The 20385-nt window shown below is 46.1% G+C and overlaps 1 protein-coding gene across 1 annotated transcript in view; it reads left to right on the top strand.

Annotated features, from left to right (window-relative positions):
* CACNA1H (calcium voltage-gated channel subunit alpha1 H) overlaps positions 1-20385 on the top strand; it is a 429314-nt gene that overhangs the window by 218222 nt on the left and 190707 nt on the right. The window contains exons 3-4 of the mRNA XM_067534310.1: positions 10873-10984; positions 13788-13921. Coding sequence (XP_067390411.1) covers positions 10873-10984; positions 13788-13921 — 246 coding nt within the window. The remainder of the gene's footprint in view (positions 1-10872; positions 10985-13787; positions 13922-20385) is intronic.

Below are 20385 nucleotides of genomic sequence, written 5' to 3'. Positions count from 1 at the left end.
AGGACCAACTAGAGATTGATCTGGGTGGCACTCATTCTGCAATGAGGCTAATTCTTTTGGGATTTGCCATGATGTTGGCAATTAGTGCAAATGAGTCCTTAGATTTCCATCTCTTTTTGTATCAAGTCAGATCCTTGCCAGATAAGCTGACAAAGCTAGGGACAGAGTAGAAAGATGATCTTGATCATTGTACAGCAGATCTGACCTTCTTGATCTGCAGAACCAAAAGTCTTTTTTTTTTCTTTTGAGGTAATTTCTGATTTGAATGAAGAAATGTTAAACCCTTTGTTTTAGTGACTGAGTACATAAGTTTAGCAACTGCCCTAGCATCCTTTGCACTTAACATTATTTCCTGGAAGTAGCTGGTTTTAAAGTCTACCGCTTCTAAGTTTGGGACCAAATCCAGAGGTGAAAGTTACATTTTAGAAGGTGAGTTTAAGTTGCTGTAATTTACTCACTGAGTGGTACTGCTGGGCTGTTGCAGGAAAAGAAACAGTCTAGGTAAAATTAGACCCTTCATTCTTTAACTTACAACTTCATATCCTCCCTGGCCTTTGCCATGTAAGTTTCATTAAATTAGACTCCCTTGTTTCGATTCAGGTGACCTTACCAATTTACACATCACCTCTGAATTTGGCTTTGGGTGTATAAACTGAAGTCTTGCAGTGGAGATGCATTCATGCATTCATAAAGATGAGCACTATATAGTGTTTTCTAATCTGCAAAGTACTGGAAGTATGGCTAATTGAATACTTGCTTCTTGGTCTTGGAAGATGATGGTTCTTGGAAACCCTGTCTGGTGGAGACCTCTCAATCTAGTCTGGACAAAGCTCTCGGTAATGCAGTGTAGAGAACAGTCTTGCCTGCGATGAACAAGGTGACCCAGTGGATCTTTTCTGATACCAGTCTCTTTAACAGCTTTGTGTTTGCAGGTTTAGGTGGGAACTGGAGCTTTCCTAGTTCTGTTTTAGATGCCATTACCCTGGAATTTGCAGTACAGACAGAAATAGTAAGCAAATCTCTTATAATTATCATTACCTCTAGTGACAGAGGACAGTAGATCTCCCTATTGTGTCTCTTTATTTTTAAATCTCTGCTTAATCACTGACTCGGCTGCTTTTAAACAGGGTGGCAATTCATAGGCCTCTGAGAGCAACAGTTTCCATGGTAACTAAAAGTTACCAGCTTTTGCACAGTGATACAGTTAATGGGTCAGTAGCCATTACAGGTGAATCTTGATGACATTAGCGAAATAAAGGGGAACCTGAAGAATTTCAAGCAAGCAAGAAGTATCTGCACATCGAGGCAAATCCAGACCCGGCAGATCCAAACACAGCATGCGATCTGGTGAAATTCTGCTGGGCAAAGAGAGCTGGCTTTGAAATGGCAATGAAGCTGTGATAAACAGGAGTGCTGGTAAGAGAGTGAACTCCCTTTCCTGGTACCAGTCACCTGACATGGTTAAAGGTTACTGCCCGTTACATCTTCCCTCTCATCATGACCATCTCATGATTTTATCATTCGTTTCATGAGATTGTTTTTTTCTTTTAGCCTGAGCTCCTGGAGTCATGTGACTACATGAGAATCTCATGCTTCTGGTTTTTTTTTAAATTGGGTTTCCAGCCCTTAGGGGTGCAGAGAGGAGTTTGAAATGTGGCTTCTAATTGCTCAGAAGAAAGCCAATGAAAAGAATGTTTTTTTTTTTTCTTTTTTTTAATTTCATGATGTTTAAGCCCCACTCATGATTCTTAAGGCCTACTCCATGATATTGAACCTGTGGGGTTGGCAATACTGAAAACACAATATCATCCAAACTTGCCAACTGCAGACTAATACATCCAGTGAATAATACACAAATGGAGATGTCTGATATGGAGGGCGGCACGGTGGGTGATCTGAATCCCTTGACACATGACAGGATTACCCTGCCTCTTGCTGGAAAGTTACTATCTCCAATCATGCAGTCATTTCCTGTTCTCAGAACTGTCCCTGCTGCAGCAGCTTGTTTCACCATTGAAGTGGATCCATCATTGGGAGGCTGTCTTTGCTTCTACTTATTTCTTTCATTGCCAATGACTTTTTGCCTTTTGTGCTGGTCTGACGGCCTGAATGGTGCTCCGCTTCCTGTAATCCACTGTGAATGGTGCTCCGCTTCCTGTAATCCACTGTGAATGGTGCTTTCCTCTCCATTTATTTGTTCGTTTGTTTTTAAAATTATGTTTTTATTACTTTTGTTCTCCATTAGCATGCTGTCATTTCACATAGTTATCATTGTACTGCTGGATGTCGTGCTACTTAATGTATGGTTTTAATAGTAAATAAACACAGAAAATAATAACGGATGCTAATAGCTAAGCAATCACATCCCAGTGTTTTGTAGTATAACTTCTTCCGTTTCCTTTGATCCACCGAAAAAGGGTGGGTGGATGTGTTATGCTGTCGTTGCACACACAGGCACTGTCTGCAGCATTCTGAATTTCTTCAAGTAACTGTCCTCCAGTAGCACTCACCCTTGGGGTAGTTATTATGTCTGACAATAACGCGGATGTTGTAGGTGTCACCGGTGTAAATTACCAGCCGCGTTCTGTTTGGAATCTAATAATCTGTCCCATTTGCAGTCAGGGTAACTATTTGGCATGTAGCATTCTTTCGGTTCTAGTTTCCTAGCTTATAGCTCTTCTGCAATTACTTCAGGGTGAATTCACTTTGAATCAAGAAGCTTGTTATAATAGATGGTAGCAATAAGATTTTGTCTTTCCAAAGGTCTCTGACCTGTTAATCCCAGGCTCCCATTGTGAGGAATGTTGCTGTATTCTAGTAATGCTAGGTATGAATTGCTTGTACCCAGTGGGGGCTTTTATTTTTATCAATTCTTTTGCTATTTACACTGACCCAGGCCTGCTGTTGGCTGGCCCATTTGACTGTGCACATAGTAAGGGATGGATGAGATGTTCTAACTGATACGCCAGAAAGAATTGCCGAAATGAGCCATTTATGTGTTGTGCACCATTAGTTGTTGTTAAATCATCTGGAATCTCACAGCAAGCAAACTGTTGTTTACAATGTGTTATTACGTTGCCACTTGATGTGTTGTGCAACAGCTTGGGTTTAAAAGAGTAGTAGCCCACTAACAAGATGTAATCTTTCGCATTTCATTCAAATACATCTGTGACAGCCGAGATTCCAGAGTGTTGAGAAATCCCACTTGGTTTCCATGGTTCTTTTGCATTGTACTCAGGTTCTCTGTGACTGAAAGGCAATCTTTGGCAGGCAGTCTTGGGCTCTGCTTTTGCCCAGTTGGGTACAGTGGGTGATGCTTCTCATTTCCAGCCTCGTGCCGTGACACGATGCCCTCTGTACAAAATCCCACCATCTGCAGCGATGTCTGTAGACCAGTACATGTTCTAGGAGAGTCTCAGGATTGCTTCTGAAGCTTGACGCTACTTTGAAGACACTTTACAAAGGTAGCAAGACATGGGTTAAATCTGAGCCTCAGAGCAGTTCATCTAACAGGAAGCAAAACAAATTTTCCTTCAGATTGGAACATCTCCCAGTGCAAACTACCCTCGCTCGGAGCAAGGGACATAGCGTTCTCAGCTTAGTTCATTGTCAAGAGACATTGAGAATGAACTGAAATTGCCTCTGTATGGAATTTCTGGGCACCACAGGGAAGGAGGATTAGTTCCGTTAGACCACAGCTCTCAGGGTAATCCCAGTTTTGAATTATGGAACAAATCACTGTCATTAATCTGATGTGAAAATAAATAGGCCAGGCGCTTAATGCATTTGTACAAAACCCCAGTCACAGAAAGAGAACACTGTCTGGTGAGATAGAACAACAGCAAACTTCCCTGCACTAGGCTGGAGTTCAAATTCAGAGTGCTTCTTCAAGATCGTATCAGTAATTGGTCTTTTTAAGTAGAAGTAAAGACAGAAGATGGAGGAATATGCTCACATGCAAATTTCATAGTGCTGGAGATGGGGAAAATTCTTCCATGGTCCCCCAGTCTATCACATTGCCAGTGAAAGACTCTCCCTTACAGAATATTCTCTACCGCTTTCCCAATATGGATTAATATCCCCAGTTGTAAGGCTCCAACCACTTCTAGGGCTTGTCTACACTTACCTTCGAGATTCGGCGGCAGTCGACCAGAGTTACGCAAGCGACGCAAAAAACTTGCGTAACTCCCGTCGACGTCACTGCTTCTCTTCTGCGCACCATCTTCACTGCACTGTGGCGATGGGAACCGCGACTTTACCACCGTCCGTGTAGCCATAGTCCTAGTTGAAGTGTCCAGCATCTAAAATATCTCAACATTAGGAAGCTTTTAAACATATTCACCCTAAATTTTCCTTTTCCTAATTTCTTCCCACGTTCTGCTGTTCTACACCTTTGCTCCTCTTGGGAATTTCCAGTGATGCCTTTTACTGGGCATGGCCACCACTCTCTAATGAGCGTGGTTTGATCTTTCTGTGCCACCAAACTTTCGCGTTCCATCTAAAAAAAAAAAAACTTCTGACTTCCTGGAAAATACTGGGCTCGGTTTTGGCATGAAACGAATGAGGGACAGTAATGCCTCTAACTTCCAGGACTCAGCTGAGCTGATTTAAACTCTGTGGCCAAAATTTCAAATGTAGGTGCTTAGAGTGAGGCATCTAAATTCATGTTTAAATGAAAGTGGCCGGGTTTTCAGAGAGATTGAGCATGCTTCGCACCTAATGAAGTCAGTGGGAACTGCTTGGTCCTCAGCTTATCTGAAAATCAGGCCGCTGACTTCGGTGTCAAAATATCAATGGGGCATGAAGTTCTGACCCCATTGAAGTAAGTGGCGAACGTCCATTGATTTCAGAGGGATCAGGATTTTACTTGTGGTGCCTAACTTTTCGATACCTAAGTTCAGGCACTCAACAGCAATAAAAATAAAGGGCTTTGGAAACTCGCATAAATGTATTTGTCATGAGAGGAAAAGCATGAAGGATGTTGCTTTCATTGATGTGCATGGGAGAGGAGCCAGAGAAGGATGAAAGCCCATGTTTGTCAACAGAGATTGGAGAATTCACTGTAGGAAACAATCCTGAGCTGCCAGATATATGAACAAAATGATCTCCTGGATATTTTTCCACCTCTTAAACAGCATCTATTATTCTGTTGCTGCCACCGAATCTATTACAGGGAAATGCTGGAAGCTGTTACGTTGCTGCTCCAGGAAACTAGATGGAGTAAATTAAACCTTTGGTAACCTCTGTGCTAGTTTGATTGGTTAGTGCAATCAATCTGCAGTTTTCATTCTGTGCTCATGACTGTAGTCTGAGTTACTGGTGAAATGCATGAGCAGACCTTCCTGATTAAAACTGGGTGCTGAAAGTGGTTGTCTTTGGAGCTGTTGATTGGTCTGGAGGGCCAACTTCCATCTGATGAGACGATGTCCCTTTTAATTAAATAGTGTTAGTCTGGGAACCATCCTCAGTGATATTTCCTCCTCTGTGAGCAGGACATGGCCTTGCTGAGTATAAAGTGGGATTAGAGTTTTAAAAACAGGGAAGTGATGATCTCTACAGGATTGCTCTACATCCAGCAGAAAACAGCACTGAGCTTTAAACCAATCACGATTGTCTGATTTGCTACCACGTGGCGGGTTAGATCTCGGTACCTTTCTTTTCTGAAGGCACACTTTTGCGTGTCAGGGAGCAGCTCATCATGCACAGGCCGCTTAACTCTTGGCCTGTCTGTCAAGGCTGCCGATGGTTGGATGGTTTAGTGCCAGTTGTAGTGGTGGATTTTGTCGCTTGTCTGCCGAGAGCCAGCGTGAGCCCCACAAACACACGTCACAAAGGCTGCCAAATCTCACATCCGCTCCTGATATCTCGAAAAAGCAACCCCTGATGCAATGTGGCGTCAAATGCCTTGTTCAAGCGAGGCTGGGAAACTGCTTAGCGGGCAACTCCGTGTCACAGAGGCCACCACAGCTTATACTAACCAGAACGGTGAAGTCAAGGATGAACAGGGCCATGGACAGTGAATTTCCCCTTTATTCCCGTAGGTGGCCTCGCTAGGAAAGAGCTGAGGCATGCCAGCAGCGGCAAAGTTTGCACTGCTGTTGTTTGTGCTGAATCTCCTCGTTGGGGAAGCAAGAGGCACGCTCTCTCTGGAGCTGTCACTCCAGCCCCTTTCGCCCGCAGTAAATCCGCACGCGAAGAATGTTGTTTAAATGGGGGAAGAAGAAAACAATATAAAGAGTGAAACAATTGTGCATGCGGGCCTCGGGGGGGGTAACCCAGGAGCTGTGTTTACACAGCGTTCCACATGAAGCCCATCAAGCTAAGCAAATGTTGTAAGTAGGAGGCAGCAGTGGGGTTGGCTTTTGTTTGGTTCTGACATGGTCTGTGTTCTGTATGGAACAGGAGTCTGACTCTGCTTCTCATTAGCCCGACGACGAGGCCGTGGTGGAGCCAGACGTGCCTTAAAAACAGTCAGAAATCAAAACTTAATGGCATCGGGGCGGGGGATAAAACATAAATAAACTCAAGCTGGTGTTTTAGCAAGAGACGAGTTCTTACAGACCGTGGCCAGCAGCTGCAGCCTGGAGCCATGCATACCACTCCACAGGAGACCTTGGCATCCTCCAGCATTGCTGGTTGAATTTTTATTTATGTTTATTTCTATAGAAGCTCCTAAATTAAAAATCAAACATGTTCAACACAAACCTTTTAGTTGGGCGATTCTCCCAGATACAGATTGTTCCGATTTAATGGCTCTCTCACAAAACCAAAGGTGCCGTACCCAGCCATTGGGATCACCCTCCCACCTCCGGCCCCTCCTCTGTGGACCTGCCAACTTCCTGAACTGCCTCATCCAAATCCCACTCAGTCAATAGAAAGGCTCAGGCAGGAACATGCCCATGCAAAACACCTTTAACGTACCAGTAGGGGGGCGGTGTTTCAAGATAGTGCTTTGATTTGCACTTGTTTCCCCTTGTTCTTCAGCTGTTGTCGGTGGGGGAGTTGGACAGTTAAGCCAGGGGTCCGGTGGAGCCACCAGCAACCTTGATCTACAGAATCCCCCCTCCTCCCAAATCAGGAGATTAAAAAGCACGAGCTCTTAGAAATAGTACATTGTGGGGTTTGGTTTTTTGCCTTCTGGTTTCAGAGATGTTAGGATGCGTAGGGAGGCGGGGAGGACAGGGACGGTAGGGGGCATGTTTTCAAGTTTTGCCATGGGGGCTACCGACATCGTCGTTTGAAATGAAAGCTGCCGTTCCTAGTGTAATCACCTGACTCCAGGATCTGGGGATTTAAGAAATACGGTGCCTAAAGTATCATGATTTGTGCCTAAAAGCGCAAAAGTTGGCTCCACGGCAGGAAGAGACGGCGTGGTGCTGGTCTTCTTTTAAAGACACTGAGAGCTTATACTTAACAACTAAACGAATTCTATTTAAACAGTACAACCCCCCTGTTACAATAGCAACCGAAGCCCGGGGTTGACTGCAGCCCCCTAATGTTCAGTACCTCACCTCCCAAACGGGAGGATGACCTTTGACGTCTGCAGCCATACCTCATCCTTGCATCATACTAACAACAGCTCTGCCAGCGCGCACAGAGTTCACGGGCAATGACTCGTACAAACAACGTGCACGTTAATGGAGAGATTCACCATTTTGGCTTGTCTCCGTTCTCATTCCACCCTGGGGCCTTAACCTTTTCGCTGCTGGCCAGTGGCTGTCGAACCCTGGTCCAAGTACCAGTTGTGTATGGTGCTTTAGTCTTTTGTGACTGCTGTTTGCAGGTCACCGTTATCCCTTTTTTTAGGCTGAGATTGCGCCCTGGACCTGGTGATGCCTGCATCCGTTCAATAGTGCTGACCCTAACTCTCCATGTGCATAGTTAGCCCAGGTTCTCTGGTTGCTGAGCGGGGTCATAACGAAATGGCAGGTGGCAGTCGCTGTCTGCCACAGCTGTAGTGAGTGGGTTTTTTTCTGGATAAACTGGTACATTGGTTCAAAAAATTTTGGAGCTCTGCCATTGCCTGTTCTGCTCTGATTCCGTGATTTTGAAATCAGTGGAAATTGACTGATTTGCCCATATGGGAGGTATGTCTAGCTGGAATATTTGGCTGTTAAAGGTCTCCTCCAGACTTGCTCCGTTAGATCGCATTACAAATCTCTGCTGGGGACACGCCATTGAGACCAGTCATGTTCCACCAGCAGAAAATTTAGCCAATTATGTGTGTGTTACACTCTTAGGAGCAAGGGCAGTCTTCTGAGGTATGTCTACACGAGAGGTGTAATTTGCAGCTAAGGTCAACATACCCGTGTTAACTCTGATCAAGTTAGCGCTCTAAAAATAGCTGTGTTGCCTGGCTGCATGGGCAGTGAGATGGGCTTGCTGCCCCAGTACAATCCTATCTGAATCCCTATGTACGTACTCAGAGAGGCTAATCTGTCCTGCCGTCTGTGCAGCTGAGACTACACTGTTTTTATCGTGCTAGGGCAGGTATGTCCACCTGAACTAGAAATCTCACCTCCAAGTCCAATATAGACACACCCTTAGATGCTCAGATCCCACATTCATAAGCACAGTGTGAACACCTTGGGCCAGATCTTCAATTAATGTCACTCCATTGAAATCAACGGGGCTCTGACAGTTTCCACTGGCTGAAGACCTGGCCCTGTAGGCTTCCTCTGAGTTCTGCAGAACCGTGCTCATACTGATGTGACTTTAATGATCGTGCTTTCCATTCCAGCCCCATCCCACCCTCGCTCTGATCTATGAGGGTGTCTGTGGCTGGGCTTGATCATGAAAAGCTTCCCAGGCACTTAAAGGAAACCAAGTTCTCCTTCCTTGCCTCTCCTCCTCTTTGTTTTGTGGCTTTAGGGAGGCTCCTGGTCATTATGCCTGGAATGCTGCAGAGTTTGATTAAGCAATCTGGATGGCAGCAGGATTCCAGCTGCCTCCTGGGTGCATGGTTTACATCCTCTCGGACACACGCATACGCTGCCCAGCAACCTAGATTCCAGGCAAACCCAGGCAATGTTTTCAAAAGCATCTCCAGGGACAATAACAACAAGGCACAAACATGGAGGGTATAAATAAAGGATAAAGAATAGGGCCACCGGGGCAAAACGACAGAGCCATTTCTCAAGAGATGAGAAGCCCCGATAACCAAAGCTCTAGTTTTTGTTGGATGGTTTTCATGAACCTTAGTTGATCTTCAGACTATAAACATTGGATTTATTACCCAGGCAGCTCTTGAAAACACTGAGCTGTCAGGCCGCATGGAGGGGGCTTGAATAAGGATGTAGTATAATGAACAAACCATTTACTGGATAGCAATGAATTGGACAAGACAGGGGAGGGTAATTTTTCTGAAACTATTGATGCAAATCTGATTGTTTTCAACTGGGGTTTTCTGATGTAGGAGAAGGGAATTTTTTCCCCATGAGAATATAATATAATCCTCTTCCTCTTGTGCTCCCTCGTGGTCATGTTTATTTTCTGATGTACAGTGCTCTCACACACTTGTGAAACGCAAGATTTGTTTCCCAAAAGTGTGTGTGTGTGTGTGTGTGTGTGTGTGTCTCTCTCTCTCTTTTTTTTTTTAATCGTCCCAACAGTAGTAGGGAAACCCTCTAAATCCAATTGCACTGTCTTTTACATTGGCATAAATCTGCAGTTACTGCACTGACATTACTGGGGTTACACTGGATTTACATCGCTGTGACCTAAGATCAGAATTTGGCCCTCTGATTTTCTTCTAGCTGATAGTTCAGCCGCACTGACGTTCTCTAAGCAAGAGCCTTTTGCTTTCCTGTGGCTGTGATCAGACAGTTGGAAGAAACTCGGTAGCTCCATGGTGCCAACTGAGCCAGCTCTGCGTCAGAAATACAGCCCGGCAGGTCCAAATCACACATCTTTCCTTTGCTATCACCCTGTGATTTATAGCCTAGGTCCCAACCTGACATCAGCCCTCTCCCAACCAGCATCTGCTGCTGACTTCATTTGGCTCTTCCCTTCAGCACCTTGCCCGTATTGTGGGCACTTGCATGGAAGTTCCCTTCTCCCAGGGCCCCAGATACTGCGCAGATGAGGAGTTGTGGAAATACTTGGACCTGCAGCATTTGGTGATCGCTCTGAGAATGTCACATGGGAACAAAGGGGGGATGAAGCCATTTAGTTTGGCAAATGATGAAATGTAAATCTGAGCACTGAGCAAGTCTCGGGTGCACGCAAGGCACAGAGTAGGTCCAAGTCTGAGGAAAGTAATGAAGTAAGATGCGGTGTGGTTGGAGCGCAAGGATCTGTCAGATGGGATTTATGGGCTGTAATTCAGACCCTGTTATTGACTCACCACGTGACCGTGGCTAAATCACTTGACTACTTCCTGCCATCTTCGTAATGCAGGAATTATTACCACTAGCCTGTCTCAAGCTTTTGAGGGTTTGTGTGATTTATGCTGATAAAGGCCTTTGAGATCTGGAGATGCAAGTTGCTGTGGAAGGACAAAGAATTATTGTTGGGCCCTCCGCTGCTCTTGTGCCTGTACAAAATATGGAAATTGATGAGGAGAAGTGGTACTTCACACGTGAAATCTACTAATGTCTCATTGCACTGCTCTGCCTTCACTGCTCAGTATAAAATGAAAGGCACCTATTGTCCCTTCATCCCAGCAGGACTCCCCTTTGCATGGACCCTTTCCTCTCGGTTCCCAGAAACTTCAGCTCTCAGTGTATCTTCGATATTTTGAGGGTGGTTTCTGTTGTTAGGTTTGGGAGTGCGGGTTCTTTGCTATGTCAGCGGTGCCAGGTTTCTGCTGACACGCTCCGTGTCTTGGCCGATCGTTGACCCAGTGTGTCCTCCTTAACTCGCTGCTCTCACCTGGTTCGAGCACGTCAGCATGCTGGTCATCCTTCTGAACTGCGTCACCTTGGGCATGTTCCAGCCCTGCGAGGACGTGGAGTGCAAGTCGGAGCGATGCACCATCCTGGAGGTAAGAATGGGATTTCACAGCTGGGGGGTAACGCAGTAGTGAATGGAGTACAGTGAGCGTTGTAATCTGGTGATTCATTCAGGAGCCAGGACTCCTGGGTTCTATCCCCAGTCATGACCCTAAGGATACTAAGAGCCCTTCCTGGAGGGGACTCGATGACTGCAGAGGTCCGATAAATCAGCTGTGGAGCCTTTCACCTCCAGGTCACCAGTTCGGAATCCAGCCCAGGCCGTCAGCGAGCTAACTCTGAGGGCTGCGCACTGGCCTGTGTGAAAGGAGCTAGTGGTCTTGCCTCCTTTCAATCCCTCTCTCTCGAGGTAAGAGAGAATTCATTTTCCGGGCCTGCTTTGTTCCGTGGCTGCGGCTGCCAACTAAATCCAAATGAGCTGCCGATTATTGTCCACGGGGGACCATGCACTAGTCCTGGGCTCATAAACCCTTATCCTGGAAACGTAATAGCTCCCAGTGCTCAAGGGGGCAACAGGTTAGCCTGGCAGTCAGCTGACACATGCCACGGGACTGGCCATCTTGAGCCATTTGCCTTTCTCAGCGCAGCTCCAGCTGTGCTCTGAGTCTGCATCTCCTTCACTAACAAATCATATAGGCTCCAAACAGACTTCTGTTGAGAAGCCTAGTCTTTCTGAAGCATTACATGAACCGGTGCAAAGACTGCTGGCATGTGTCTGTGTAATGTCCGGGTACCCTGGAGACCCTTCCACGGTAACAGAAGGCCATTGGGACCCCCCAGTGCATCATGAGGTGCATTCACCTCTAAGGACTCGTCAAGGATCATGTACAAATGTCAACAACCAGGGGTTTTCTTATCAAAAACCCTTCCAGCCCAAAGTGGTGGGATGTTAGGTGCAGAGCTGAACAAACCAGACCAATAGAGACACCACCAGTGATTTGTTACAGAAAAAATTGTAGAACAGAGCGGAGAAAATGCTTCAAAATGGTTGTCCAACGTAGAAGTTGCCACCCAGGATTAGGATAGCATCCGGTTCCAGCTGCTTCAGAGCAAGGTGTAAAAAATTGCGATAGGCAGTCATGGAACACCCTGCCCATGGGGAAAGCAGTTTCCTAGACCCCATCAGATAGCAGCTGGCCTGAAGCATAGGGTGCCCATTCTTCTCAACCATGCTCTTGCCTGGTGCAAACGTTCACATGAATGGATCTTGGCTTGGTGGATGTCAGTCATTCTTACACCTACCCAAATCCGCCTGCAAACAGAGGGATTCCTGCATGAGCAAGAGTCTGTGTTATTGATTACTCACTATTTCTTCTCTTCATAAAACTTCATCAGATCGGGTAGCAGAAACCATGTTACGGGTACATCTACACAGCCCACCCGCAGAAAACCTCCCAAGCCAGGTTGACAGGCTCAGGTTTGGGCTATACTAGTGCAGAGTTGTGGCTCAGGCTGGAGGTACGACTCTGAAGTCCACCTGCTTTCCTGAGGTTCAGAGCCTGAGCCACAATGTCTGCAAAGTGCGGTCATCGGAGCCCCGCGAGCCCAAGTCTCTTGATCCGGGCTGGGAAGCTCCCTGCCGCGGGCTGTGTAGATGTAACCTTCGTGACTTAAGTGACCAGTCATCACCAGAATAATGAGCCTAAGTGAACAGTTGACGAGGAGCCCACACGCTGATCATTGTTTGCATTAAGTGTTGAATGATTGCAAAACGGCAGATAGATTTGTAAAAATCAGAGCATGTTGTGAAGGATTAGCAGACAGAAAAGAGCTAAGCATACAAAGAACAATCAACCACCTTTCACCTCTGCCCCACGCCAGCCTGCAGGGAGAACGGAAGCCAAAACGTGATGTAGGAAGCATCGTGGAGACAACACAGATGCCAATTTTCAAATGAACTGAGAGTGTTGGAACAAGTTCAATGCAGCTTGTAAAGGAAGAGTGTTGGTAGGTAAGCAGATAGCTAAACTAGATAGGTCTCTCTCACATGCACACGCACCCCCAGGTGCACGCACCAAAGGCATACAAAAGGAAGCCAGTTTACAGCTGCCTGTTTTGTGTTATGTTGGGCAATAATCCATTCAGGCCTCATAATGAAAGGGCCAGAGACACAACATAGGAGGCTCTGCTGACTGTTATGATCACAAAGAAAGTGGTGTGAGTGGCAGATCTGTCCACGTTCATGCATGGGGATCAAGAAGCTGCTGTAACTTGCCTGAGGAGGTTTTTCAGAACAGGAAAGCTTTTTCCGAGTGACTAACAACAATCAGTAAATCCCGCTGCATCTCCATAATTTATGGGGCAACATGTATTTAGAAATGAGCCCGTTTCCTAATATTTCAGTTCCTCTCCTGCAGCACATGGGGTCAGTCTGTTATTTGCTTCAGCCTGGCTATAAGGCAAAGCCTGAGCACCCCATACGCACAGCCATGTGTAACTCGGAGTTTCTCAATGGCAGCTTGCCAGGACCCTGAGGGCCGCCGGCATTTGCATGTCGATTAGTATATGCTTTAAATGCAAAAGTAAATACGCAACAAGCATAATGCGTTCATGCACTTGTATGTTGTCACTCAATGAATGGAGATTGTGTATTGTTCACCAGCAATAAAATACCAGCAGGTGCATTGCAGTCAGCGTTATCACCACCCAGCAGGCAATCTGGGATGTATTTTGGGTATTATCGGTGACACTTCAGTACTCCATGTGTCATGCTTTGATCACCCCCGTTGTAGATACACAGTGTCAATACAGCAGAAACATACATGGGCCTGTTGATTTTTTTCACTGCTGAGAACCCCAGTAGAATTCACTGCAATCATCTTTTTTATGACCTAGGCATTTGACCATTTCATCTTCGCCTTCTTCGCTGTGGAGATGGTCATCAAAATGGTAGCTCTGGGGATCTTCGGGCAGAAGTGTTACCTTGGAGACACATGGAATCGCCTGGACTTCTTCATCGTCATGGCCGGGTCAGTAGCCAAAGCTCATAAATTAACCATGTGCACTGGTGGCAAAAACAAATCCACCAGTCACCCTGACTGCTTTTGGTGATTTCTTCAGGAAGCTGCCCAGTGGGAGCCAAAGAAAAGGCTTGTAAAACCTGATCTGGGAGGCAATAAAACGCTGTTGAGTTCAGCTGTAATTGGTTTTCCAAAAGCATCTGCGCAATATACAATGGGAAGCTGCTGTTTATCAGCCCGGCCTGAACTGGAGGATTAGGATGGAGGGAAGGGGGCTCCTTTTCTGCAGCAGCATGCTGCGTTCTCTAGGCATGCCCACACGCAACTAGACACCCGCGGCTGCCTTGTGCCAGCCAACTCAGGCTCATGGAGCTTGGGCTGCAAGACTTCTACTGCTGTGTTGACTTCTTGGCTCAGACTGGAGCCCAAGCTCTGGGACCCTCCTACCCCACAGGGTCCAACCTGAGCCCAGAAGTCTACACAGCCATGAAACAGCCGCGCAGCCTGAGCCCGGTGAGCCTGCGTCGGCTGGCCCGGGTCTGCCATGGTTTTTTCTTTGCTGTGTAGACATACCGTGATCTTCTCTAGCCCTTGGCGGTTTGGGGTAAGATGGCAAGGTGATTGGCCCTAAGCTATCATTTAAGCCACTTGATTCTTACTGTCCTGCCAAAAACTCCATCTGAGGATGTTGGAGCTTCTTCACGGGCCAATATGCTCCCTACAGTACAGAGGAGGCCAAAACAGCAATGGGAGGTTGCAGGGGAAGTGCCAGCTGGAATGCTGGCAACCCAGGTGCTTCAGTACCAGAGACATTTGCCTAAGCCCCTGACAACCACTGATGTGAACCTGTGTACCAAAGTACGAGCTGTCAGGCCTCTTCGTCAGCAGTCTTCGCTAACCTGATGTCTGTCAAATCCAGATCTGGGCATTGTACTAACTGGCACGTCCCCAAAGCTCACCGTTAAGGCTCTCGAGAACAGAGGTATAAAGTGTGCCAGGGTTCAGTTCTGCTCCCACAAAAGCCAGTGGCAAAACTCCCGTTGATTTCAGCAGCTGTGGCCGGGACCCCTCCTGCGTCTCTTGCAGGGCAGGCTGCTGGAACGTTGCAACCTGCCCTGGTGCCTGAGCACCTGAAAGGGACGGTGACGGGAAAACGACCGCAAGCAAAGCTGAAACTGACTGGCTTTCTCCTTGTCCAGGCTTGGAGAGATGCACAAAGTAAAGAGCCAAAATAGGGAAACGCAAATCTGTTCCTTAAGAGCGCCGTCCATGTTAACAACCTAGGTGTTGGCAACGTAGGTAGGGATTGAATTAATGGATGAGATTTTCAACTTGACTCTGTCCCTGGAAAGCTGCTGTGACGGGCTGACCTCAGCAGTGTTGTTAGGGTGAGTCGAGAAGGCAGAATTCAGCTCAGCCAGGAGAATGTGGCTCAAGACGTCTGTCTCAGGAAGGTTAAAGCATCAGCGAGGCTAGCCGCAGGGGGAAGGGCAGGAAGCTGGCTGTCTAGCACACTTTCTAATCCTCATAAATTATAAACACATGCTAATTTCTACTTTAAATTGATGTTTGTTTACGTTTGAACGCACCTCGCCCCACAGCTGCTTAGTCTCATGAGACAAGTTTATGGAGCAGGTTATTTTACACTCTGAACCACCCTTGGAATAGCTGATGCCTTCAAACATCAGGTTCCCAGGGACCTGCAGAGAAGTATTTAGCTGGTTAAAAAATGTCCAAAGAATAAACTAAATAGCTCCTAAGAATGGCAGATATTTACTCAAAGCAATTTTACCGGCTCGATATACCATTGGGAATGGACACACTGGTTTGGATATGAAGTGGAACCTTACCTCTGAATGTCCTGGGTTTTTAGGACTTGATTTTAGAGTAATTACAACATCACTGCAATGTGTTTTTAACCCTTTCGGTAGAGACGCTCTACCTTGACTCCACCTTAATGTATTTTTTGTCTGGGAATACAATTAGGAATGGATTTACTGGTATGAATAAAACATGAAACAGTCTGAGCTGTGACTCCTCTGAACCAACCTTTGGCTGCAGCTTGGGGAAAAAAATCTAGTTAACTTTTTTTTTTTTTTTTTTAGACCCACCATGTACTGCTGTATTTTTTTAGGGTATAGCCAGTAACCAGAGGTACAAGCATAGTTCTGGGTATAGACCATCAGTCTAGGAGCCATTAGATCTGGAATCTATACCCAGATGCACTGCCACTGTGTTTCTGTGTGACTTTACGCTAAATCACCTTTAGAATACAGATAACATCAACTCATCCTGGGAACGATAGAGGTTATGCATCACATTAACATTTGGGAGGTTCAGAGTAATGCCTATTAAAATGCCACACACTCAGATACAAAGGGAGAGCCCTCTGCTGCTGCTTAACAATAAACCTTTCCTTGGCTGTGGTATTTGTAGCCCAGTGAGAAGCTGGAAAGACAGGAAAACTTGCAAGCAAGTCTGTTTTAGATAATTTTCCAGCCTTGTTTTTCGAAGTCATAAAAGGCAGGTGGAAGAGAGAGTGGAGAATCAAACCAATATAAACACAAGAAAACCTGCTGGAAGCCCTTGTTCTGGTGGGATGCTGAGAATGAACCATTTGCAAACCAGTCCCAAGACCCTCTCAAGGCAGTTGGCAGGTGCCGTGTTGCCTGTGACCATTGGTACGTTTGGAGCATGCCCGTAAGAATTCTAACTTTGTCGCCCACCGAAGAGACTTGAACTTTGGGTCCAAACACGAATCATTTCACCTCTTAATTTGGCTTCTCACTCTCTGTTTGGCTAACAAGCCCTTGTGTCCCCGTCTCGCTCACCAAAGCTGCCTGGATTTTCATGTTCGGATCTAAAGAAAGGAGAGCATCGGAGAGTGACTTTAATCGCAAAAGACCTTTGGAAACTTATTTCTTTCCTTCCTGGGCAACAGCAGTTTTACCAGTGAGTGTGCGACATAATAAGTGGGTTGTTTTTCTTGGCAAGTGGACCTGGAAGCGTTGGAGCCTATTATGGGACCCTTCCGATAAGCAGGCAAGTGAGTGATAAATGGGCATTGCCAGCCATTCCATTTGCCCTATTCAGTTTCCTTAAGTGAGCTGATTTACGCTAATAGCCCCGGTTATCAAGGAAAGCCTGACAGTAAGCGGGAAAACTACAAAATAAACAGATCTTCTGCTGACAGCAACAGATTGCATCTGAAAGCTGCTCAAGCAGCGACCGCTTTCTGTCTCTGCTTGTGGAAGAAAAGTACCATGGGAAGTTTCAGCCTGGGGAAAGCTGGCTCCGTTTCCTCTGAGGGCATGCCTCTGCTGCAGTCGGGATGCGTGACTGCGGCACAAATAGGTGTGCCCCAGCTAGATTTGAAGAAGATAACTCACGACAATGAGCTGCGAAGCCATGGTGACGTGGGCGAGCTGCCCGGATACAGCGGCAGGATCACAGGCAGGCGTTGGGCAGCTGCCCTCCCCTTGTACTGCTGCTGCTTCACATCTATTTGTAGTGAGCTCGCTCGCTCATATGTACACGTTGAGCCATCACACCTCCCGACTGCAGGGCAGGCGTGCCCTGAGTTCGACCGTGAGCCGGGCGGGGGACAAACATTGTCCGACCAACAAAAATGTGATCTGCCATTCAACCCCTCCTGACTGCTCATGTCAAGTGGGCCACTTATGTCTGCTCAGCAGAGTGGCCCCTGTGTCCTGGGAAATGCACAAGATGCCATTAATCTGATCTCTCCCCAGGCCAAGAGAGTTCCAGAGGGGTAGCTGTGTTAGTCTGTATACAGCAAAAACAACGAGAGTTCTGTAGCACTTTAAAGACTAACAAATTTCATTTCAGCGGGCATAAGCTTTCGTGAGCTTCAACTCCCTTCTTCAGATGCAGTTGGTAGAAAATGCAGTTGGTAGAAAATGCTACCAACTGCATCTGAGGAAGTGAGCTGAAGCTCACGAAAGCTTATGCCTGCTGAAATTAAATGTGTTAGTCTTTAAAGTGCTACAGAACTCTCGTTGTTCAGGCCAAGCAAGTAGTTCTCGGTGGAGCAGATCAGAAAGAGTTGTGACTTCTGTTCTCTGGTATATTCAGGCCATGATAATATTTCAGTCTGTACGAATGATGGATGATGATGCTGAAGGCCAGGACACATGCAAGCAAGGCAGTGACTGTTTCTCCCATGGATGTTCAGGGTCTTCAAGTCCACTATATTGTATCTTATCTTCTGTAGCTTTGTACCCAAAGGGCTGTGTGTGCCATCCTCCTGTATTATGCATCAGTGCATAAGAGTTTGTATTTCCAGTGCATCCCATATAAAGCATCATTAAAGGCTACACTGGAGCCAGACTAGACCAATGATTTTCTAATCTGCCCTTATTTTCACACTCATCCCCACATAGCTTTCCCCTTCTTCCATTCTCACTGGACTGATGCACTCGCTTCATTGACCTTCCCCCTTTCTTTCCACCTCCTGTCACTCACCTTGCAGACTGCCTCCTACTATTCCATGCTACACCCATCCTCCCTCATGACTGCTTTTACATGTCAGCCCTTCTCTTGCCCTCTCCTCTTGTCTTCATTTCCCTACGTCTTATTTCTCTGGTTGGCACTGTGATAGTTGCTGTACCCAACTTTTTCTCTGGTCTGGCTCCAGTGTAGCCTTTAATGCACCTGGTTAATAACAACAACTATGGGCCCATGGCCCCTCCTTTGGAAGCTGAAGTATAACTGTGAGAAGGTGAACTGTCAGATCGCTCCAAAGCGACTCTCAATTTACCATGCAATGAAAATTTAACGCTGAAGTTCATAGACTCGGATGGCCTGATTCTCAGTTACTCCATTCCTGTACTGGGGGCCTGGATGGAGACAGGGGGAAAAGGTAACTTTAAAATCCTTGCATTCTGGGGCTCTGCAGGGATCTCTCCAGCCAGCAGGGTAAGTTTAGAGCAGTCCTAAGGCTGCTCTAACTTCCAGTGTGCTTCCAATGGACCCCTTTCGGCCAAGGAAGCAAAAATAATCACAGCGCAATGCATTCCTGCCATATCCCAACCCTCATCCGAACAGGGGAACTTTTACATCAGCAGACCCTCTGCACAGGTGGAGTTTTTGGGAGCCTCTTTCACACCCTTTAAAGCCCCTTTATTTTGCCAGAGAACTATAAAGGGGTCTTTGTGTAACTGAGAGTCACACCCACCGATTTTATACACAGAAGGTTCAGAGATTTAGCATAGAGAATCGCTCAAAACCCAAATGTTCATCCAAACCTCTCAAACCTGTACATCTGAGCTGGCAAAGATGGGTAAAGATTTTTGCTGCGTCCTGTTCCTAGGTGGGTCAAAACTGAACACGTCAGCGGTGTGTGCAAATGAGAATGAATGGCAAAGAAAAGAAAAGTGATCTAAAGCACTTCACTCATAAAGAGATCGCTGTTTTGAGTTGGGCATGAAGGTTTTTGATGGCTTAATTACATACCCAGAGATCAACCCAAGCCTGTAGTTAAAGACGACATTCCATTGGACTTGAATGGAGTAGGCTTGAATGAAGATTGAATAAAAGCTTAGACCCAAGACTTGGCCGATTAATACTTTTATACCTGTGTTTCGTTCTCTGGCGTACCCGCCCAGCCAGACAGCGTAGGAACTCCCAGTGGAGCACTTTCTAACTGCTTTTATGTTCTCTTAGTAGTTTTAAAACTGGTGTCCAATTACAGTAGAATCCACTTACTCAGCCACCTGATAAATTGCAAGCGTGTCTTATTGGAACAACAGGCAGGGAACAGATTCAAGAGCCAGTGTTATTCATTTCAGTGACTTTAAACAATGGTTTGCCTGTTCCTGAAAGATCTGTTTAAAGTGAACACCTGGTGCTGGCTCCAGGCCTAGTTACTGTAACTAGCAGGTGCAAACTGGTGTTTGCTATAAATTTCCCACTGTGTGGTCCTTGCTTCTGCTCAGTGCTGCATCCCTGATATTCTGTCATCTGGCTGCTCGATGCAGCAGCTTAGTTTTCCAAACTGTTTTGGAGCAGTGCTAAATGTTACAGCTCCCCATCTCCTTTGAATTTAATTCCTAGAGGCAAACACTAAGGTAAAGTTAGGGTGGTAAACTACTTCAGGAAAAAAAAAAGTTATTAAAAACAACAACAAAAAAAGTCCAAAAAATGCTAAATTAAGATTAAAGGGAATTTCATTCCTGGTATAATACCAGTTAAATTAATGGAGGTATATCAGGCATAACTCTAGCCAAAGGTATGGGAAAAATCAAAAGTTCCAAATTAAGCTTCCCAAATAGCATTAACTCTGTCCCTTACTGTATCACCAATCACTTTGAACAGACTTATACCCACACTTACTTCTGTTGGACAGACAGACAGATTTGCTCACACTGGCAGAAGTTGAAGTATGCTGACTCCTTGGCAGAACTTTCAGATGTTCAAAATTATTGCTGCAAATCCCTCCAAGTGTCACACTC

This window comes from Emydura macquarii, unplaced genomic scaffold, assembly GCF_026122565.2.
Source record: "Emydura macquarii macquarii isolate MOO-44397 ecotype Brisbane River unplaced genomic scaffold, CSIRO-AGI_Emac_v2 contig_3390, whole genome shotgun sequence".
NCBI lineage: Eukaryota > Metazoa > Chordata > Testudines > Chelidae > Emydura > Emydura macquarii.
The sequence above is the reverse complement of the archived record's forward strand: the minus strand, read 5'-3'. Positions and strand labels throughout refer to the sequence as shown.